Source organism: Lytechinus variegatus, chromosome 11 (assembly GCF_018143015.1).
Source record: "Lytechinus variegatus isolate NC3 chromosome 11, Lvar_3.0, whole genome shotgun sequence".
Lineage (NCBI taxonomy): Eukaryota > Metazoa > Echinodermata > Echinoidea > Temnopleuroida > Toxopneustidae > Lytechinus > Lytechinus variegatus.
Genome location: NC_054750.1, coordinates 4206397 through 4225249, shown reverse-complemented (window position 1 = coordinate 4225249; position 18853 = coordinate 4206397). Strand labels below are relative to the sequence as shown.

At 35.0% G+C, this 18853-nt stretch overlaps 1 protein-coding gene across 1 annotated transcript; it reads left to right on the top strand.

Annotated features, from left to right (window-relative positions):
• On the top strand, positions 1-11382 carry LOC121423917 (methylcrotonoyl-CoA carboxylase beta chain, mitochondrial-like). The gene is made up of 10 exons (XM_041619466.1): positions 1-583; positions 2010-2188; positions 2864-2944; positions 3921-4099; positions 4438-4627; positions 7001-7092; positions 7898-8171; positions 9704-9799; positions 10247-10369; positions 11276-11382. The coding sequence occupies exons 1-10, from the start codon at positions 133-135 to the stop codon at positions 11360-11362; spliced, it is 1752 nt and encodes a 583-aa protein (XP_041475400.1). The 5' UTR covers positions 1-132; the 3' UTR covers positions 11363-11382.
• Positions 11383-18853: the final 7471 nt, after the last annotated feature.

Here is an 18853-nt window from a genome sequence, read left to right as displayed (position 1 = left end):
CATGACTGAGGGGGTTGGGACTTTTCGGCAGACGGTTTACTTTTGGAGATTTACTAGATTATTATTGATATTAAACGATCGTTATATTTGACTGTATTTACCAAATGCCTTATTCTAAATAGTGTAATCACCATGACTACGTTTGTGCAAATTCTATGCAAGATCCGATCTCCAAGACTACCATTTCTGTCGTCCTTGTCGGAGACAAAGAATTTGCGGAAAATACCATCCGTGCTATGGCAGTGCGCACAGTTCCGCACTTGTTCGGGTGCGGCATCGAAATCTTCAGAAACTCCTTTTGTTCCTTTGGAAGGAGATATTGATACTGGACATGTAGATTTCCAAGCTAATTTTGTACACAATTACCAGCTGAATGACCAGCTTCAGGAAATACTAGGGATTGTACAAGCTGGAGGTGGAGAAAAGTCACTGAAAAAACACACTGAGGTGAACAAGAAAATATTTGTCCGTGACAGATTAAGATTGCTTTTGGATGACTACGACAATGAATTCCTTGAATTATCTTCTTTAGCTGGATGGGATATGGAGTACGGGAGAATACCAGCTGCAAGCAACGTTTGTGGTAATATCTTTAAACTTTTTTTTATGAGGTATACCCAGGCAGGCTCTGAGTACGCCGCTCCGCCGGAGCGGCTCCGGCGATGTGATTGTGAGCCCAGGGGGGTGTTTCACAACGATTTAAGTATGACTTAGGTCGCACTTAAATGCCGACGCGTATCTGAAATGCAACGCACAATCTTATTGATCAATATGCAGTAATGCGCGTCCTCTTTTTGCATGATCTGACCAATGCAGTCAAGCCTTTTATACCTCGCGCAACTAGGCACTTAAGTGCGACTCTAGGCCTAAGTCATACTAAATCTTTGTGAAACACCCCCAGGAATCGTTAAACAGACGTATGGCGTAGTCATAATTTCATAGGCCTATTTATTGCCTTGGATTTTAGTGACACAAAGTCAAAGGTACCACTAATGTTCCTCAAAACATCCCAAAATTATTTTTGAAACTGAAAATTATGCACCCACCTCAACCTCTATTCTATCCATATGTTTTGGCTTATTTCCGGTCTGTCTTGTCTGTAGTCCATTGTAGAATGGAATTATGAATATGATGAGAAATGTGTTTTTCCTAGATCTACCCTGAAAAACATGATATATAGGCCTACACTACCAGTCACAATTCTTTGACTACCTGTTTAAATGTTCAGCCAGAGAGCAATAGATTCGGTCCACTGAATATATTGTACTCTGGTGAAACAGACCAGTCAAAGAATTGTGACTGGTGACTAGGTCAGCATTTATTGATCTCTTTTAATTTGTAAAATGGCCAACGGGTGTCAATGCGAAGGAATCACGATTAGACATGAACATGTACATGAATGATAAATCCTATATTGTACCAGAAGTCTCAAGGCGCAAGAGAGCGAGCCTGTCTGGGTTAACTGTTAACCAACCATGCCTACCTTTGAAGTCTGTTAAACTTGAACTTTAAGTTTAAAACAATCACCAAACAGCTGTAGGAAGAACTGTCTTTTCTGGGCATTTAACAATTTCTATCAATGTATTTCAGCAGCAGAACCAATTCATTGTACAGAGAATGAAACTTTTTTAAATATCAGATTATGAAACTTTTTTAAATATCAGATTATGACATCATAGTCTAACATTTTATAGACAACATTTGATTTTTTCTCTGACAAATTTTTCTTATTTTAGTTTCCACTTCATGTTTGTGCATGATGAACACTGATATGTTGTCATGATAATGATAAAGATTTTCTTTTGTGTAATTTTAGACCCCTCCCATAAAATAATTTTTATATGATATAAATATGGAACAACAGAGATTATAAAAGAAGGGTTCACACATGGCACAAGCCCTTGTTAAAGTTAAAAAAATATGAAATAAAGTGATTAATTGTTTAACAACTGAGTGGTACGATATATGATTCATGTATCTATGTTTATGAATTGATCTTTTTTTTGCAGGTGTTGGGAAAGTGAGGGGTACATGGTGTACAGTATCCGCATCAGATGCTACCATCAAGGGTGGAACCAGCTACCCCATCACAGTGAAGAAACAGCTCAGAATGCAGGAGATCTGCCAGCAGAATTCCCTTCCAGCAATCTACATCATAGACAGCGGTGGAGCTTTTCTTCCATTACAGGTAAGTGACCCATGTTTTACCTTGTCATACCCACCGACTTTTATTTTTCAGATTTGATGATCCCCCTCCCCGCCCCCCCCCAAAAAAAAAAGAAGGAAAAAAAGAAATGTACCGGCCAATTTAAATTTTCGTTGTTTTGTTTTTGTAACTGGCAAATGGTGTGGTAGAACAGAAGATATTAAAGCAAAACCAAAGAATGCCAGATGACCCTTTTCTTTTCTCCCCTAGATGGCTAAAAAACATTTTTAGGCCTAACTGCAACAATAAGAAACTTTGTAATAAAATCGCTCCCTGATTTATTTCTAAGATGCAGTAGGCATTTCATAGAATAAGGGGAGACCAATTTTGTGTTAGCGAAACAGAAAAATATCTGAATCAGAATACGAAGCAGATTGATCTATTGAAAGTCCCTGAATGCAATCGATTTGTGTTTTAAACATTTTTTTCAATTTACTTATTCATAGAATATTTTGAACAGCTATTAGTCTGCTGAGTTTACACTGATCATTTTGAAGTAAAACAACAAGTAAAATACTGTTTACAGACTGAATGAAAAATAAATCAGTTCTTTGGCTATACTGTATGTGATTCCTATTTGAATTAATCTCACCTTAACATCGTTTGTGTGTATACTGTATGATTCAACTTCTATTATTTGTTCTCTTTTCTTTCAAGTCTGAGATATTTCCAGATAAAAACCATGGTGGTAGGGTCTTCTATAATGAAGCGGTTCTATCAGCACAAGGCATATCACAGGTTGGTACATATATGAAATATCATTCTACCTGCCATGGACAGGTGTCAGGTCAGTCCATTTTTTTAGCAGCAAAAGCTCTGGGAAGTGTTCAAACTTGGTAATTCATCAGGTATTTTTATGCCTTTATGTTAAAAGATTGAAAGCAAAAAATGAGATAAATACTAAATTTCCAACTTACATGATCAATTATCATCCACTTCGAACATAACAAAGTAACAGTATTTTAACTCTGTGCCCTCTTTGTTTGACTTGATTCAAGTTTTATTTCACGTAGTGCTTTATTATTAAAAGACATACACACAGATACACAAAAGTGATGTGTGCCTCGCATAGTCGCATTGTACATTGTGTACACAAAAAGCTTGGAATAACCCATCAGAGGTCATTGTTAGTTTAATTGGCATAGTCAACGGTAAACCACATTAAAGGTTGCATGCTAAAATAAATGTAGCACAGGAGGAATTGATTGTCCATGGCAGAAAAAGAGTTAAGAATACCTTGTTCAGTTTCATCGAATTTGATAATTTGATAATAAAAACAAGAAGAGGTAAATGGGTACCACAGGAAGTGATTCGTCATAGAATTGTGAGCACTAGAATGGATAGGCTAGCTTAGCTGAGTAGTGTGGGAATGCCTTGAGCACCTACATGTAACAATGTTGATACATGTATAATATAAGTAATAATAATGGTATATTTACCCAGGGTTGCCACCTCAGTTCTGAAAACTGTTCTCCCAGCGGGCCCTGCTATAATTATTATTAGAAGTAGTATGTGCACTGTACAAATAACCTATATTTCTATTATAATGATTAGTAATTTCAAAATTGTTAACAAAAAATATTCTACGAAACATGTAAGAATACTAGCCTTGTCTTTGACCATTGAGGAGAAAGATGATGAATATTGCTGAACAAATATGAAGATCAACTCTCCCATTGCCAATTCATTATCAAAACAGTGATTCTCTTTGCAGTTGGCAATAGTTTGCGGTTCTTGCACCGCCGGTGGAGCATATGTACCGACCATGGCAGATGAAGCCATCATTATGCACAAGATTGGTACCATCTTCCTGGGCGGACCACCGTTAGTCCAGGCAGCAACGGGTGAGAGGGTGACCTCAGAGGACCTAGGCGGCGCAACATTACACTGCAGGTATGGACAGAGCATACAGCTTTTTCATCACTGCTTTTGCCAAATCGTAACTCCTCTATGATGATAAAAGATACAACTAAATATTCACTGTTGCATTGTGCACAATCCTTTTCTCTATTACAATTTTACCAGGGACCATGGATTTCCAGGAAGCAATGGGTTAATCATGTATACAATTGTTAAAGTGGTTTTAACAATTAGCTCAGTTATTGTAAACAAATATTGTAAACAATGATTGTTTCTGTATGTTGTAGGACCATACCATTAGAAATGTTCTTGCCGATTCCATTTTACTTTAAACTCTCCTTTTTTCTTTCCCTCTAATCAATATTCTTCAGAGTAAGTGGATGCACTGATCACTTTGCCGCTACCGAGGAAGAAGGTTTTGCAATGGGAAGAGACTCTATCTCAACCCTCAACATCACCCCACCCTCAGACCCTGCAGAATGGAAGGAACCACTCTATAGCCAAGATGAACTCCTCGGACTCGTTAGCCAGTCAGGCGAGGTCAAAGGTCAAATGAGAAAGGTAAGCTTTCTCAACTCTCAACATAACCCCGGCCCTTAGACCCTACAGAATGGAATAAACTACTTTATAGCCAAGACAAACTCCTAGCATTCTTTTACAGGTCAGGCGAGAGCAAATGAGAAATATCGAGGAGTTAATTGGGGAATCTTCATATTAATATCCTGATAGGCAATCTGAAGTGCCAACTAATCATATCATTGCGCTGTCATTGTAAGAACTTATCTTGAACCTTGATATGATGTCAAAATATTCACTTGAAAGGACATTTTCATCAGACATGTCTCAAAACTGAATACATGCATTGAACTAAGATATATCTGTTTCTGTTTTTTTTCTGTTTGTGGTAATTCCCGTAGGAACTCGGCAGGACATTATTTTACTGGTAAACGCCAAGCTGGGTACATATAACCAATTACCTTGGAAACATTTTACGTCTAGGTTAATCAGTCATAGTGGCTGACGTAATAGACGACAGATATCACTCTTGGGCCTTTTTATCAAAGTGGAGACAATGACAGAGTTGTGATTCGAACTCACAACCTTGCGATGCTCTAACCACTGGACCACACGACCCGATATTATTTCAATGATTTGGAGAATTTGTTTGTTGAAATATTGGGTGGCATTACATTCAAGCCAGAACTCAGTTTTGACTTCAAGACTTACATGTACATTTACATTCTTTTATGGAGTGAAAAGTATCGTAGTCCACACTTGAAGGCAACGTTTTATATAGTTCTTCCATCAAAATAATAAACTCTTTGTTGTTCGAATCAAATTGAATTTCATATATTCATTTATTTTCTTGTTTTAATTCTCAATTCATTTATGAATGTGAAGACTTATTAAGTTTGTTTTTCATCACTTGTATTCTCCCTTCAGAGCATAATTAAATTAGTACAAGAACCAATGTCTCATATCTAAGGCAAATAGACTTTGACCTGGTTATCAAACCTCTTGAATAAACCAAAAAGATAATGACCTATGACATACGTGCTAGTTGGCCTTGTTTGTAGAAGCCTAGATCAACCCTTCACATTGGCCCTCTCATTTAGATTGCACATGGAGAGACCCTAAATCATATTCTCTATGAATATGACATGTTTTAGTATAATATCCATGCTGACCATGATACCTTACATTTGTAACATGATGATAGTGGAGAATGAACATGTACAACAGAAATGTTAACACCGCTTGAGTCCTATCAATCAATCAAGCTGCAAGAAAATATTTACAACTTTCAATTTTTGAAAACTGTGTTCAGTCGTATAAAAGTTTCAAGTACTTCTTAGATAAATAATTCATAACAGAAAATGATTGGAAGCAATATTTTAATCAGAAAATAAGTAAAAATAATCATACCTGTCAACTTTCTCTCTTCATTATTTGCTGTTTTCAAACTCACTACATTAGAACTGTATTTTAAACAAGATTCGGGATGAACTACAAGGATTAGATCATAAAGATCTATTGTTCTAACTTATCAAAAGTAGGATATAAGAAAAGAAAAAAAACCAAGCCTTTATTTCGAAAGGATAGAGGAATTATGCACCCTTGGTTATAATGGCAATATTGCTATTTACCCTGGGGGCTTTGCCCCTTGGGCAAAATATAACTTGCCAGACTAACCTCGGACAATTAACTTCTGCTATCTTTCCTCATCAAAGCCTGGTATATTCGTTTACTGTGACTAAGGAAATGTAATTTAGCTCTATCGTTAGTATTGCTAGGAACCCAATCAGAGACTCTGTTTACGAGTTCAAAATTGAATTGGTGTGTCTGTATATTTTTTTTAGAGAGAGGGACAGCCTGTTATGAGTCAGAATGAGGGAATATTGAAGGAGACTGCAGACTAATCCCCAAACCATTTAGGCCCGAATTCACAAAGGTGGTTTTGAAAACCAACGGTTGAATCCATGGTTTATGATTTCCTGTATAAATAATGCTTAATTTAGCGCGTATCGGGCGTGTGTATAAAACAAGTCCAATGCTGATGTGCGCTTTTGTCACAGTGCACCAAATTGAAGCCTGTTACTATGGTTAGATACGCGATTTTATTTACGAGTGCGCTCTTTTTAATTAATGAGTCCACTCTTCAAACAGTGGACTCATGAATAAAATATTGTACCTAACCATGTTGATATGCGTCAATTTGGCGCGCTGTGACAAAAGCGCGCATCAGCATTAGATATTCTTTATACACGCGCCCGATATACGTTAAATTAAGCGTAATTTATACAGGAAATCTGCTTAAACCATGGATTTAAATGTGGGTTTTCAAAACCGCCTTTGTGAATTCGGGTCTTAGTTTCTGCATGTTTCTTGCTTCCTCTGAGTGATGTTGATATGAATATATTGATTTATTTTCAGATCTTAGCACGATTAGTAGATGGAAGCAGATTTCATGAGTTCAAGAAACTTTATGGAACTACTCTCATTTCTGGCTTTGCATTTGTGAAGGGGTAAGTCTTCTGTTGTTGTACACATTCTCTTCTGCTTGTACGCACCCAGCTCATTTTGTCTATACAGCTAATTCTTTGATGTCATCCAATTGTAAATACGGGTGGGGAAATTTTTTATAACTAGCAGCTGAGAGATGTAGTCTTTTTTTTTTTTACATTTTGTTTTGCTTCAGAGAAGAATCCTGATTTAAATGTGCTGTCTATTAATAAGCTCAGTGGGGCAAGAGACTTGCATTTGTTTTCATGCAATGTGAAATTTAGTTTCTCTTATTTCTTGTACGTGTACAAGTACTTGCTGATTCAGTAGCACTTAACCCACAAGATTACTTGTTTTAAGTTAGTCTTCTGCGTCCATCTCGATTTTTGTATATAGTTGTATATATAGTTGTATATATAGTTTGTTTATAATTAGCATTGAAACTAAGTTTATGGGCTTGCCTTCTTTACAAGCTTTTGCTTTTCTTGGCAAGTCCCTCCGTTCACTTCTTGTTTCTTTTCATTGATAAAATTACTGCAACAAATTGTAGTTTTGATTAATTTATATTCAACATTTGTTACAAAATGTCATTGATTTGTCTGTGTTATCTATTATATTGAATATGTATTGTTACTTTGATTGTATTTTGAAAAAAATTGTTGAACGGAAATGAATAAATCTAAATCTCAATCTAGCTACAGGGAATGGGGGTCTCTGGACAAAGCCGATGGGAATTATAGAATTCAGCAGCAACAGGCTTAATATATCAATGTTTCTAAGTTAATGTGCTAATATCTACCATTCCCATCTTGTTTCTCTGTTAAATAGACATCTTGTTGGAATCATAGCGAATGATGGAGAGCTATCCCATGATGCTGCGATCAAGGGGGCCCACTTCACAGAGCTCTGCCAGCATCGGAACATTCCCCTCGTTTTCCTGCAGTCGGTATCCGAGGATGAGAGCTGGGCCGAGGGTAACTATGAGCTGATTGCAGAGACCCTCAAGGCTAGGGCGAAGATGGCTGCTGTGGTGGCATGTATGACTGTGCCGAAGATCACAGTCATTGTAGGGAGAAGCTATGGTTCAAGCAGCTTTGCCATGGTAAGCCATTCCGGTGACTTCATTCTTAACATACTGTTGTAGCCAATTGGCACCAAATAAATAATACACATAAGTAACCCAGAGTTGCAATTTGGTGGATTTACTATATGCTGCTCTGCCTGTCGTTTGCAGCAGACAGGCCAAAATTCGCAATGCTTCATGGGAAAATCGAAATCAAACTCTGTGGCGCATGCAATGTGCATGCAAATACGCTGCGCTTGCCGACTTTGCTTGGACGGCTGGCATATCTGTTGACCTGTGTACAGGAGGGGGGTGAGATGTTGCCGCGTATTTCCCTGCAAAATGTAGATGGTTTATGATGAATTCTTCCTCCACTTTTGCCATGGTTTTTACATGTGCAGCGGATGGTAAACACACAGTACAGTACCCTAGCTCTGTGTACTGCCTGCGCCTGCCATGTCAAACCAAAATTTAGAAATTGGCCTGTCAGTTACAACTGAAAGGAGGCATACCTTATTGTGAATCCACCAAGTTCATCTGGCACATTCAGATGATGTGACATAAAATAATTTTCAATTTTTCTCTGGTCTTTTATTTAACATGTAAATAGGGCCTGGTGCTACAAAGTCAGAAAATAGCATTAAAAATGGTATGCCTTTTTTTAATGCTATTTTCTGATTTTGTATGATATATCATGACAAACATTATACATTGTACTCTTATGACATTATAATTATCCACATTCTTACAACCGAAGTAGAATATGTGGGGAAGCATGATAGTGTTGATGTAAATGTAAATTGTCTGACTTGACCGAAGATATGTATGTTCTATAGAGATCTTGTAAATTCATGTAGATGAAGTTCTAACTTTGAAAGTGTTGACTTCAGCAAAAAAAAAACAAATAATGTAATTGTTATGTGCTAATTCATGTTCTGTAATTCTCTGTTATCAATTTCTTTAAGTGTACCATACTGGGGTATCTATACACCTTAATGACAATCTGACAAGGCAATGGCATGGGTTATACATGTACAATGAACCAAGCTGTTCATAATGGAAAAAGGTCCCTGTTTTATAAGTTAGAGTGAGGAAAGACCAAAATTGAGTGAGTCTTACTCTCAATGGGTGAGAGTTGGCAGCACTGCAGTTACCTTAGCAGAGATGCCAACTTCAAAGACCAGCTATGTGTGAGATTTTCTGTGAATCTGAGTGAAATCACAGACATTGTGTACAATGTATATGGGGATAGGCTGTGATAGTTGCGTGAGACAGAGATTTGAGGGGATGAACAAGAGTCCAAAATGCTTGAGTCTCACGCACAGTGCGTGAGACTTGGTAGCTCTGCCTTAGTAACTGTACTTTACAGCCAAAAGCTGAAATTCAGGGAAAGCTGTCAGATGTATTAACAGCTTCTTGGAAGAAAATGTTGATGAAACACTTCCCAAAATCTTGTGTTTTGACACATTTTTAATAGGTGTGAAATCTTCATTCATTATGTTGAATTCAGAAGAGGGTGATTTATTTCATGATATTTGTTTTGTTGCCTCCTATTTCTCTGTTGTTTACAGTGCAGTAATTCATTTGATCCTCGTTTTGTATTCATGTGGCCTAATGCAAGAGTAGGACTCCATAACCCTGAGGAAATGGCAACACTAGCTGCACAGGTAAATACAGCTTTTGAATAATCCTCTACTTGTGATTTGTCCCTTCCAGATTCTACCCAAATAATAGCGTAATTGTCATATGTTTAATACTTTCTAATTGGATTCTCCATGAAAATTTGTTGTCACAATCTTAACGTAGTATTAACTGTTTTGTTATAACATATGACAACAGGAGGATCACATTGAAATATTGTTTATTGATGGGTAAAATTGTAATCAATATTTAGACTCAATGGCTTGTATTCTGAACTCTTGATTTAATTTCACCTCTGGTCTAAAGGAAGTATTTGTTACATTGCCCACAAAATGATTCTCCTTTCACCACTTGCTTGTTCACGTAGAAATTCTAGAAATTCTAGAATAAACCTTTGAACTATGCACTTTTTCTGAATTTCAGTACCTTACTTTGTTATGAAATATTTTTCTATTGTAATGATTACTTTGTAGGAGTCTGGAAAACCTGAAATGGAAGAAAAACTAAGAGAGAAATTCCAGAAACAGTCCACTGCCGTCTTCGCTTCGAGCAGAATGTGGAATGATGGGGTCATTGCTCCACAAGATACCAGAAATGTAAGGAAGCATGTTCAGAATGATATGGGTATCTTTAAAATTACATCCAGTGGGTGTTTCATAAAGCGGTTCGTAAGTTACGAGCAATTTTACGAACAATTTTACGAACAATTTTACGAACGACCTGTGACCCCTTCTTTGGAACTAAATACACACCAATGAATAGTTAGTGCATATTATTTACCTCGAGATGGAATCACCAGTCATCCCTACAGTTGCTCGTAACTTACAAACAGCTTTATGAAATATTCACCTGGGCAGTCACATGAAATATGTACAGGTGTATGTCCAGCTTATTTATATGTTCCCCTACGATTTCTCGTATTTTCAAGTTCTTATGAAAGGTGTGATGAAATCACAATTTCAAGAGTTCATCCAGTAAAGGAAGAATAAAGAAAAGTGGGGTAGGACAAAGGTTGGAGTGGTAGAGTGATTGAAAAACAATTTAGAAATATTTTTTCCAAAAAAAATGAACATGAATGTTACAATAATAATAATAATTCTGAAGTACATGTATTATTGTATTGAATTATTTTTTTATCTGACGATTAAAAATGATACTTGGTTAATGTCCACAAAGTAAAAAAGATTGGAAAATAACTTGACTTGAGTCAGAAAAAGAGTAAGTCGATATAAATCAGATCCGTAAACATTTTTCGTTTGCTGCAGTATTTTTTCTGTTAGGGGGGGGGGGGAACAAAATCATATTCATGGAGAATACTGATTTGTCTCAAATGAATTTACTACTTTTTCAACAATAACATGACATGAACTTGCCCTGTATGACTGAATATTAACAAATTTGTATACTTTTATTTTATAGGCAATAATATTGATTAAACTGTTAAGTGGTTCTTCACAATTGTGATGTCCGAACATTAATTTTCTGTCCCTTTATATTCTCAGGTTTTGAGCCAGTGCCTAAGTATCTTGTCCCAACAAGCCTGCAACGAGCCATACACCTATCAAGACAGAGCAGTGCTACGAATGTGATCCCTCAAGGAACCGTTGTAGGACCTTTATTGTGGTAATTTGCTGTCCATCTATTCCAAAACAAATCGAAGGTCTTATTAAATTTCATGTATTATTTCTGACTTTTAGGAAGGGCAACTTTCATGACTGTGTTGGAGAAAATTGTCAATTTGATAATTATGAAATTTATGTTTTGTCTTCCTGTTGTTGCCCATAATCATAAAAGTTGATTATTATGGCAAGTTGAATAAGGAAAATCAGTGAAGAAATGTCTCAAGCCAGAGATTTAGTATCATCCCCCCTTTTCTGATTACTTTCTTCTTTTTTTGTTTCATTTTTTATATGTGGACACATAGTGGTCTAGTGGTTCTTACTCTTGCCTTTGAATCCTAGACATAGCAAGAAATTTATTCACACTTTGCTGCACTCGACTCAGGTGAGGTGAATGGGTATCCAGTAGGAATTATACCTTGATGCTTCAGCACCAATATGGTGGCTCAGCTACAGCTGGGGTAAAAATATGGTACCAAGTATGAAAGCGCAGTATGTACATGTAGTAACTGTGCTATATAAATGGATATATTATTATCATTGTCATTTTTAAAAGAATTACTTTTTTCATGTGTCGAAATTGAAATTTGTTCAATAGGTTTAAAACAAGAAGTCCATACTTATGAATAAATCTTGTAGGTTTTGAGATACGAAGGAAAAACCCCAAACAAACACAACAACGATATATCTTGGCTGAGAATGTATAGACACTTTCTGCTATTATGTATTGATTGTACAAAGACCAAAAGTTTTAATGAAGATGTAATTATTCTACCATGTGTATTCAGTAGGGTGAATAAAAAAAAATACTTGGATTAAAGCTGCTGCCCAATATTGGATATTCAGGTTTTAGTAGCTGTAATACTACAATGTGGCACTATACCATCTTTATTTATGTACTTGGGCTGTAGGACAATATTGAAAGTGGGGTGGGGGCAGCTGAACATACATAGAATCACAATTTGATTGTAATTTTCATTTTTTTTTATAAATGGTCAATCAAAAAAGGGGGAGCTTAATACATTTGTGACATTTCAGTGCCTTGATGCATGCAGAAAATAATAATATACATACACATATATGTACATGTATTTAAATAAGGCTTACTAAAATTTCATGACACTATTAACGGCTTCTGAGTAAAACAAACAGAAACCCACTCATAATCCTCTTTTCATCTCATTTCAGCACACATAAACCAATGCAAAATACAGGAACCCCACTGTAAATTTGATTTCTGCTTAAAGGTTTGACACAAAATTTTGTGAAGATTCATAATAGTATACAATCCCTGATTCAAGAATGAATTTATTTGATTATTGGTGTACTACTCTGTCATTATTCTGGTCAGAAAACTGATTTGACTGAAATATGAATTTGAATATGGAAAAAAAGAAATTGAATGAAGCATGAAATGATATTAATATGCACTATACATTGATCTTGAACAGGAAATGAATGTCTGAATAGTGACCTGAATGAGTTGTTTCACGGAACAATGACAATGTCACAACTTTGACAGATACTGTAAGTAAGGTAATCGCCTATTTCAGTCAAAGTGAATTGTTAGTAACTGTATTTTGTTTTAAAGTGACCAAAGGGATATTGGTAAAGTTTGACTTTGATTAGCAATCGATTGCAAATATTATTTGCAATATATGCAATTGATTGATCACATGTAACTTTTTGTCAATTGCTATCATGTGAATAGTGGACTTATGATTGATTTTTAAAATGAAGAATTGATTCCATTTTTTTTGCTTACAATGTATACCATTGTCTGGCATGTCTAATAGACCAGTTCGTAGTTACTTCATGGGCAATTTTGGTCAAATGACCTTTCATTTCTTTCATCATGATAGGCAGATTTCAAAGCACGATATTACGTAAGCTTGCCTTACATAGCAGGATGAAGAAATTGAATAGACCAGGTGACTAGAATAGCACACCAATGAACACTTAATGAAGGTATTTGTTGCATACCTACTTTGAATGCATATCTTAGCATGTTGCACAATGTACTTGACAAACTGTGAAATACCAGTCGTTCGTGGAAGCATTGCTGTTTTTTGTGGATGTAAATGAAAACGACAATTCAAAAGAATATATGAATAATCAAGACATCAAAGTTGGTGCTTATCTCATTAGATTTTAAACCACCATGTCACTTTAGTACAAATGACCTTCTTCTGATCATGCGTAGAATCTTTTGATCATGCGCAGAAAGGAACTACGAACTAGCTTATTATAAGGAAAAATGTTGTAAATAATAAGAGTATACAATAAATATGCAGATTGAACATATATGTTTAATAAGCTCAGAGAATGTGTGTGAATTACATTATATTGTAAGTACATGAATTATTACCTTTTTTAAAATTCTATTTTGCCCTGTGTATTATATATAATTGCATTGAAACATCATTAACAACAAATGCTTTCTTGTTACAGAATTGAATCTTTAATAACATCAACTGGGATTGTTATGTAATCATGTAATAGATTTACATATTTACACCCATCCAACCCCTTTTAAACACTTATTTTCAGCTAGCAATATCCAAAATTAAGCATTTGATAATATTTTGTAAATTTGAATATGACTAAAATAATAGATTTGATAATGTTGAAGGAAATATATTAATGCGATTCATGTTTGATTTGTACAGTACATTGTGTGTGTGAGAGAGATCAATGATACATTTTAAAGCATGTTATGATTTGATCTGTTTTTAGACCCTTCATATTTAGAAGAAGCATCCAAATGAAAATTGGTGTTTATTCTTACCCCATCTCCAGAACAAATAATTAGAATATTGATTCAATTTTCTATTGAATTTTATCTCTGTGCTTCAGTATTCATGACAAGATATTATATCACATACTTTATTTGGATCCCCCATTTCATCACAAAACCACCCTTGTGTCAACCCAGGCAGCAAGGTCATTTGGCTTGGGTGCCCATTTTAACTGCCTTTTTGCCCTCAAAATTCCTTTCTGCCCCCCCCCCTTTAAAAAAACTTTTATTTTTTGGTTGCTCCATGAAAAATAGGGTCTGTTCAACAGGATTTTTTTCTCTCTTTTTATACCCCCGTCCTAGATGGGACGTATTATGGTATCGCTCTCAGTGTCCGTCCGTCCATCTGTCTGTTAACTTTTCCTTGTAAACGTTTGACTTAACCTAGGCTCATATAGTTTGGTGTGTATGATACTAGCATGGATCCCAGGAAGCCTATTGATTTTGAGGTCAAAGGTCAAGTTCACTGTGACATGTTTTCATCTTACCCTTCTGCAGTCCTTGTAAACGCGATAACTTCAGTTTAAGTTAACCTAGGCTCATATAATTTGGTGTGCATGATACTACAGTGAAGCATGGATCTTAGGAAACCTATTGATTTTGAGGTCAAAAGGTCAAGGTCACACTGACATGTTTTCATCTTACCCTTCTGAAGTCCTTGTAAATGCGATAACTTTAGTTTAACGTAATCTAGACTCATATAATTTGCTGTGTGTGATACTAGCGTGGATCCTAGGAAGCCTATTGATTTTGAGGTCAGAAGGTAAAGGTCTGGTCATAGCAACATGTTTTCATCTTACCCTTCTGCAGTACTTGTAAACGCGATAACTTCAGTTTAACTTAATCAAGGCTCATATAATTTGGTGTGTATGATACTAGCATGGATCCCAGGAAGCCTATTGATTTTTGAGGTCAAAAGTCAAGGTCACAGTGACATGTTTTCATCTTATCCTTCTGCAGTCCTTGTAAACGCGATAACTTTAGTTTAACATAACCTAGGGTCATATAATTTGGTGTGTATGATACTACATGTAGCATGGATCCCAGGAAGCCTATTGATTTTTAGGTCAGAAGGTCAAAGGTGAAGTCGCCACCTACTTCTCTTGCTTGACCAATAACTCAATTTTCCGCATTACAGACTGCCATATTATATGTTCGCTTTAGTAACACTTGTTAATATTGGAAGCTACCTTAAACTATTTATAAGGCTTCAGCACATATATTCAAATTATTTTGAAGAATTTAACTCTTAATTGAAGTGTTTTGATGTGTTATGGCTGTGGGTCGGGAAAAATGGGTCGACCATATATAGGGTCGGTGGGTGAAGTAACATCAAGCATTTTTATTTTTTCCTAATCCTGTCGCTCTTAAGGCATTTTTTTGGAAAAATGCCTTGCCATTGTGAAGGCCTTCAAGTGCTGGTACAAACCTTCCCATACCCCTCTTCTTTATATATAAAACTTTTCACTACAGGATTTTTAAACATTAGTACAGGATGAATGAGTTCGCAACAGGCTTTCCATAATAAGTATGTTCCAAATTTAGCCAGGCTCGGCCATTTTATGAAATAAATGTACATGAGACTCACCCTTCAGTCCCCCCAAAACAGACTGTACCCATATACTTTTGAGTTCAGATAGAATTTGATATAGATTCAACATATAGATTATATTGGCTATGCTATGTGTTGAATGTACACTACATGTAAACCTGAAGAGCATAACATTTAGTCAAGTCAAAAGTACAGTCAACTTTGTCTAGGTCAAATCTTAGAATGACTTAATATGAAGGTTAATACCTGAAAAAGATTATCAAGAAAAGATTTTCGACTTGGGCGATTTGATTAATGAGAGTTCAAATAAGGCAAGGCTGAGTGTAGATTTCTCCTTTACTTGCAATCACATAAAAAGTTTGATTTGAAGAGCATCTTTGATACAAGTTATTGAGAAATATTCCATTTGATTTTGAGAGGCAACTTCACCCAAAGAACAAGACGGACAAAAACGAGAGTTACAACATATGAAAGTTCTTTGTATAATAATTCATTTTTATTGCCTTCATTCTATAACAAATTAAAAGACAAATTAAAAAAATGTGAACATGACACACAATCCTATGTGCTGTATTTTTTCCACTTCTCAATGACAAATATGGAAACATTCTCACTAATTTTTTTGAATACTTAATCTATAGCAGTGTAAAATCTGTATAAGTTTAATCAAATTCAGCCATTTTGACACAACGAATCCCAGGCGTTGAGAATTCAGAACATAAAAAGTAAACATATAGTACACATTACCAGCCAACACGCTGATGGTTTCAGCTCACTGCCAAATATTGGGGGTGTTTTTCGTAAAACTGTTTTTAAAGTTATGAACGATTTTATGAAGGATGGGAGTATGTAATGCAATCCGGAATTCTCAATCACGTTAACTATCATCTAGCATTCTTATTGATAATATTCTTTTAGTAATAAGTGTGACATGCCGCCCCCATTCAAACATTTTTGTTTTAGTCACACAAAATAAATTTTGAGATTGTTATTGAGCTTGAACAATCATGTATTCCAAGCTTTGAAATTATTTTAACTTAGAAAGAAAATATGGCAATTAAAGACAAGAAAGTTTCAACTTTTGTGGAAACAAATCTTATATGTTATCGATAACTAGTCTATAAAGTAATTTCAACCTTATTAATTCAAAGGGAATTCTATTTTAAGAAAAGGACGTGTATGTGATTGTTTTTTCTAAATCATGTGAACAAAATCTATATGTATATTTTTTTTACATCTGATGCAACATACTTTCCACAAACGAATCTACATATCAATGAAATATGTGAACACTTAAGGCGCTCATATATGTTTAAATGCCATTTGTTGTAAAGAGACTTATTTCCACTGCCAAATATTTTACAATCATTCTTTTTTTTCATAAAATCGAGTACATTACATACTGTCACAATGTACATGTACATGTATATATAAAATATGATAGTGCTCTAAACAAGAGAAGATAAACATTTGATAAATTGTACATAATCGGAATCATCATTCAATCTATCTTTACATTATTTACAGTATGATATATGAAAGAAAGCTGAATCCTTTTTATATAATGTGCAACATTTTGTACATATTTTACATAAGTGGGAAAAATCACTTAGTACATGTATATACAACATGCATAACAATAAAACACACAAGTTTCATAATAAGTCTAACTTGAAATATGGCAATCAAATATAAAAAGAGGAGAAATTGGGTAAGATTACATTGTTATGAACACAGAGAATTAGGATGATTGAAGTGTACTGCCTACATAAAATGCAATAATTCCATGCAAATATCACCACATCACAATTTAAAAACAATAATGATTAGCCCGCACTACAATAGATCAGTTTACTAATGTTACGATTTGGTGAATTTCTTTCTATTATTTTCTTTATTTAAAAAAAGGGAACTGACTTTGATAACCTGTTTGATAGACTGTTTCGCCAACTTCCACAAATCATTAATGCTAACCATAAATGAACAACATTTGCTTTGTTAAGTTTTCACTAGAGATATTTGTTTATTTATTTCACTCTTTCTTGTCTTTCATGCATTAATTCATTCTTTCTTTCCTTCTTTTTTTCTTAGCTTTTTTATTTTCTTTCAATCTTCTCTTTCACTCTTTCTTTTTTTTCACTCTATAATTTTTCTCTTTCACTCTTTCTTTCTTTCTTTATTTATTTCTTTCTTTCCTTTCTTTTTTATTCTTTTTTCTTTCACTTTCCTTTTTTCACTCTTTCTTTCACTTTCCTTTTTCACTCTTTCTTTCTTCTTTTTTTCTTTCTTCATTCCTTCCTACCTTGTTTCATATTTTCTTTCTTTCTTCCTCTCTTCTTTTGCCCCTTCCTTCCCTTCATTCCTCCCTCCCTTCTTTCTTTCTTTCTTTTTTCTTTTTTTTTCTTTCTTCCTTCCTTCCCTTCTTTCTTTCTTCTTTTTTTCTTTCTTCATTCCTTCCTACCTTCTTTCATATTTTCTTTCTTTCTTCCTCTCTTCTTTTGCCTCTTCCTTCCCTTCATTCCTCCCTTCTTTCTTCCTTCCCTCCTTCCTTTCTTTCTTTCTTTTTTCTTTTTTTTTCTTTCTTCCGTCCTTCCTTTCTTTTTTTCTTTCTTCCTTAATTTCTCTTATTTCTTTTGTTCTTTCTTCTTTTTTCCTTCCTTTCTCTACTGATGTTTTCTCCTTTTTTCTTTCTATCTTTCTGTGTGTTCTTCTTTCTTTCTATTTTTCTCCTTCATTCCATCCTCTACTTATTTCTTTCCTTCTTTCTTTCTGTCTTATTTTCTCTTTATCTTTCTTTTCTTTCTATCTTTCCTTCTTGCTTCCTCCCTTTTTTATTCTTTATTTCTTTCTTACTTACTTTCTTTCTTTCTTTCTTCTTTCTTTCTGTCTTTTCTCTTTCTTCCTTCCTTCATTCCTCTCTCTAATTATTTCTTTATTTATTTTCTTTCTTTCTTCCTTCCTTCTCCCTTCCTTCCTTCCTTATTTCCCTCCTTTCCTTCCTTCCTTCCTTCCTTTTTTCCTTCTTTCATTCTCTCTTCCCTATTTTCTTCCTTATTTATTTATCTATTTAATATTTGTATTTATTAATTGACTTGTTTATTTACCTTTTCGG

Bases quoted from the DNA above. Each gene is read 5' to 3' on its own strand.
- LOC121423917 (XM_041619466.1), top strand. From the start codon at position 133: ATGACTACGTTTGTGCAAATTCTATGCAAGATCCGATCTCCAAGACTA. The intron at 9,800-10,246 runs GTAAATACAGCT...ATTACTTTGTAG, and splicing joins TGGCAACACTAGCTGCACAG to GAGTCTGGAAAACCTGAAAT. The intron at 10,370-11,275 runs GTAAGGAAGCAT...TTATATTCTCAG, and splicing joins CTCCACAAGATACCAGAAAT to GTTTTGAGCCAGTGCCTAAG.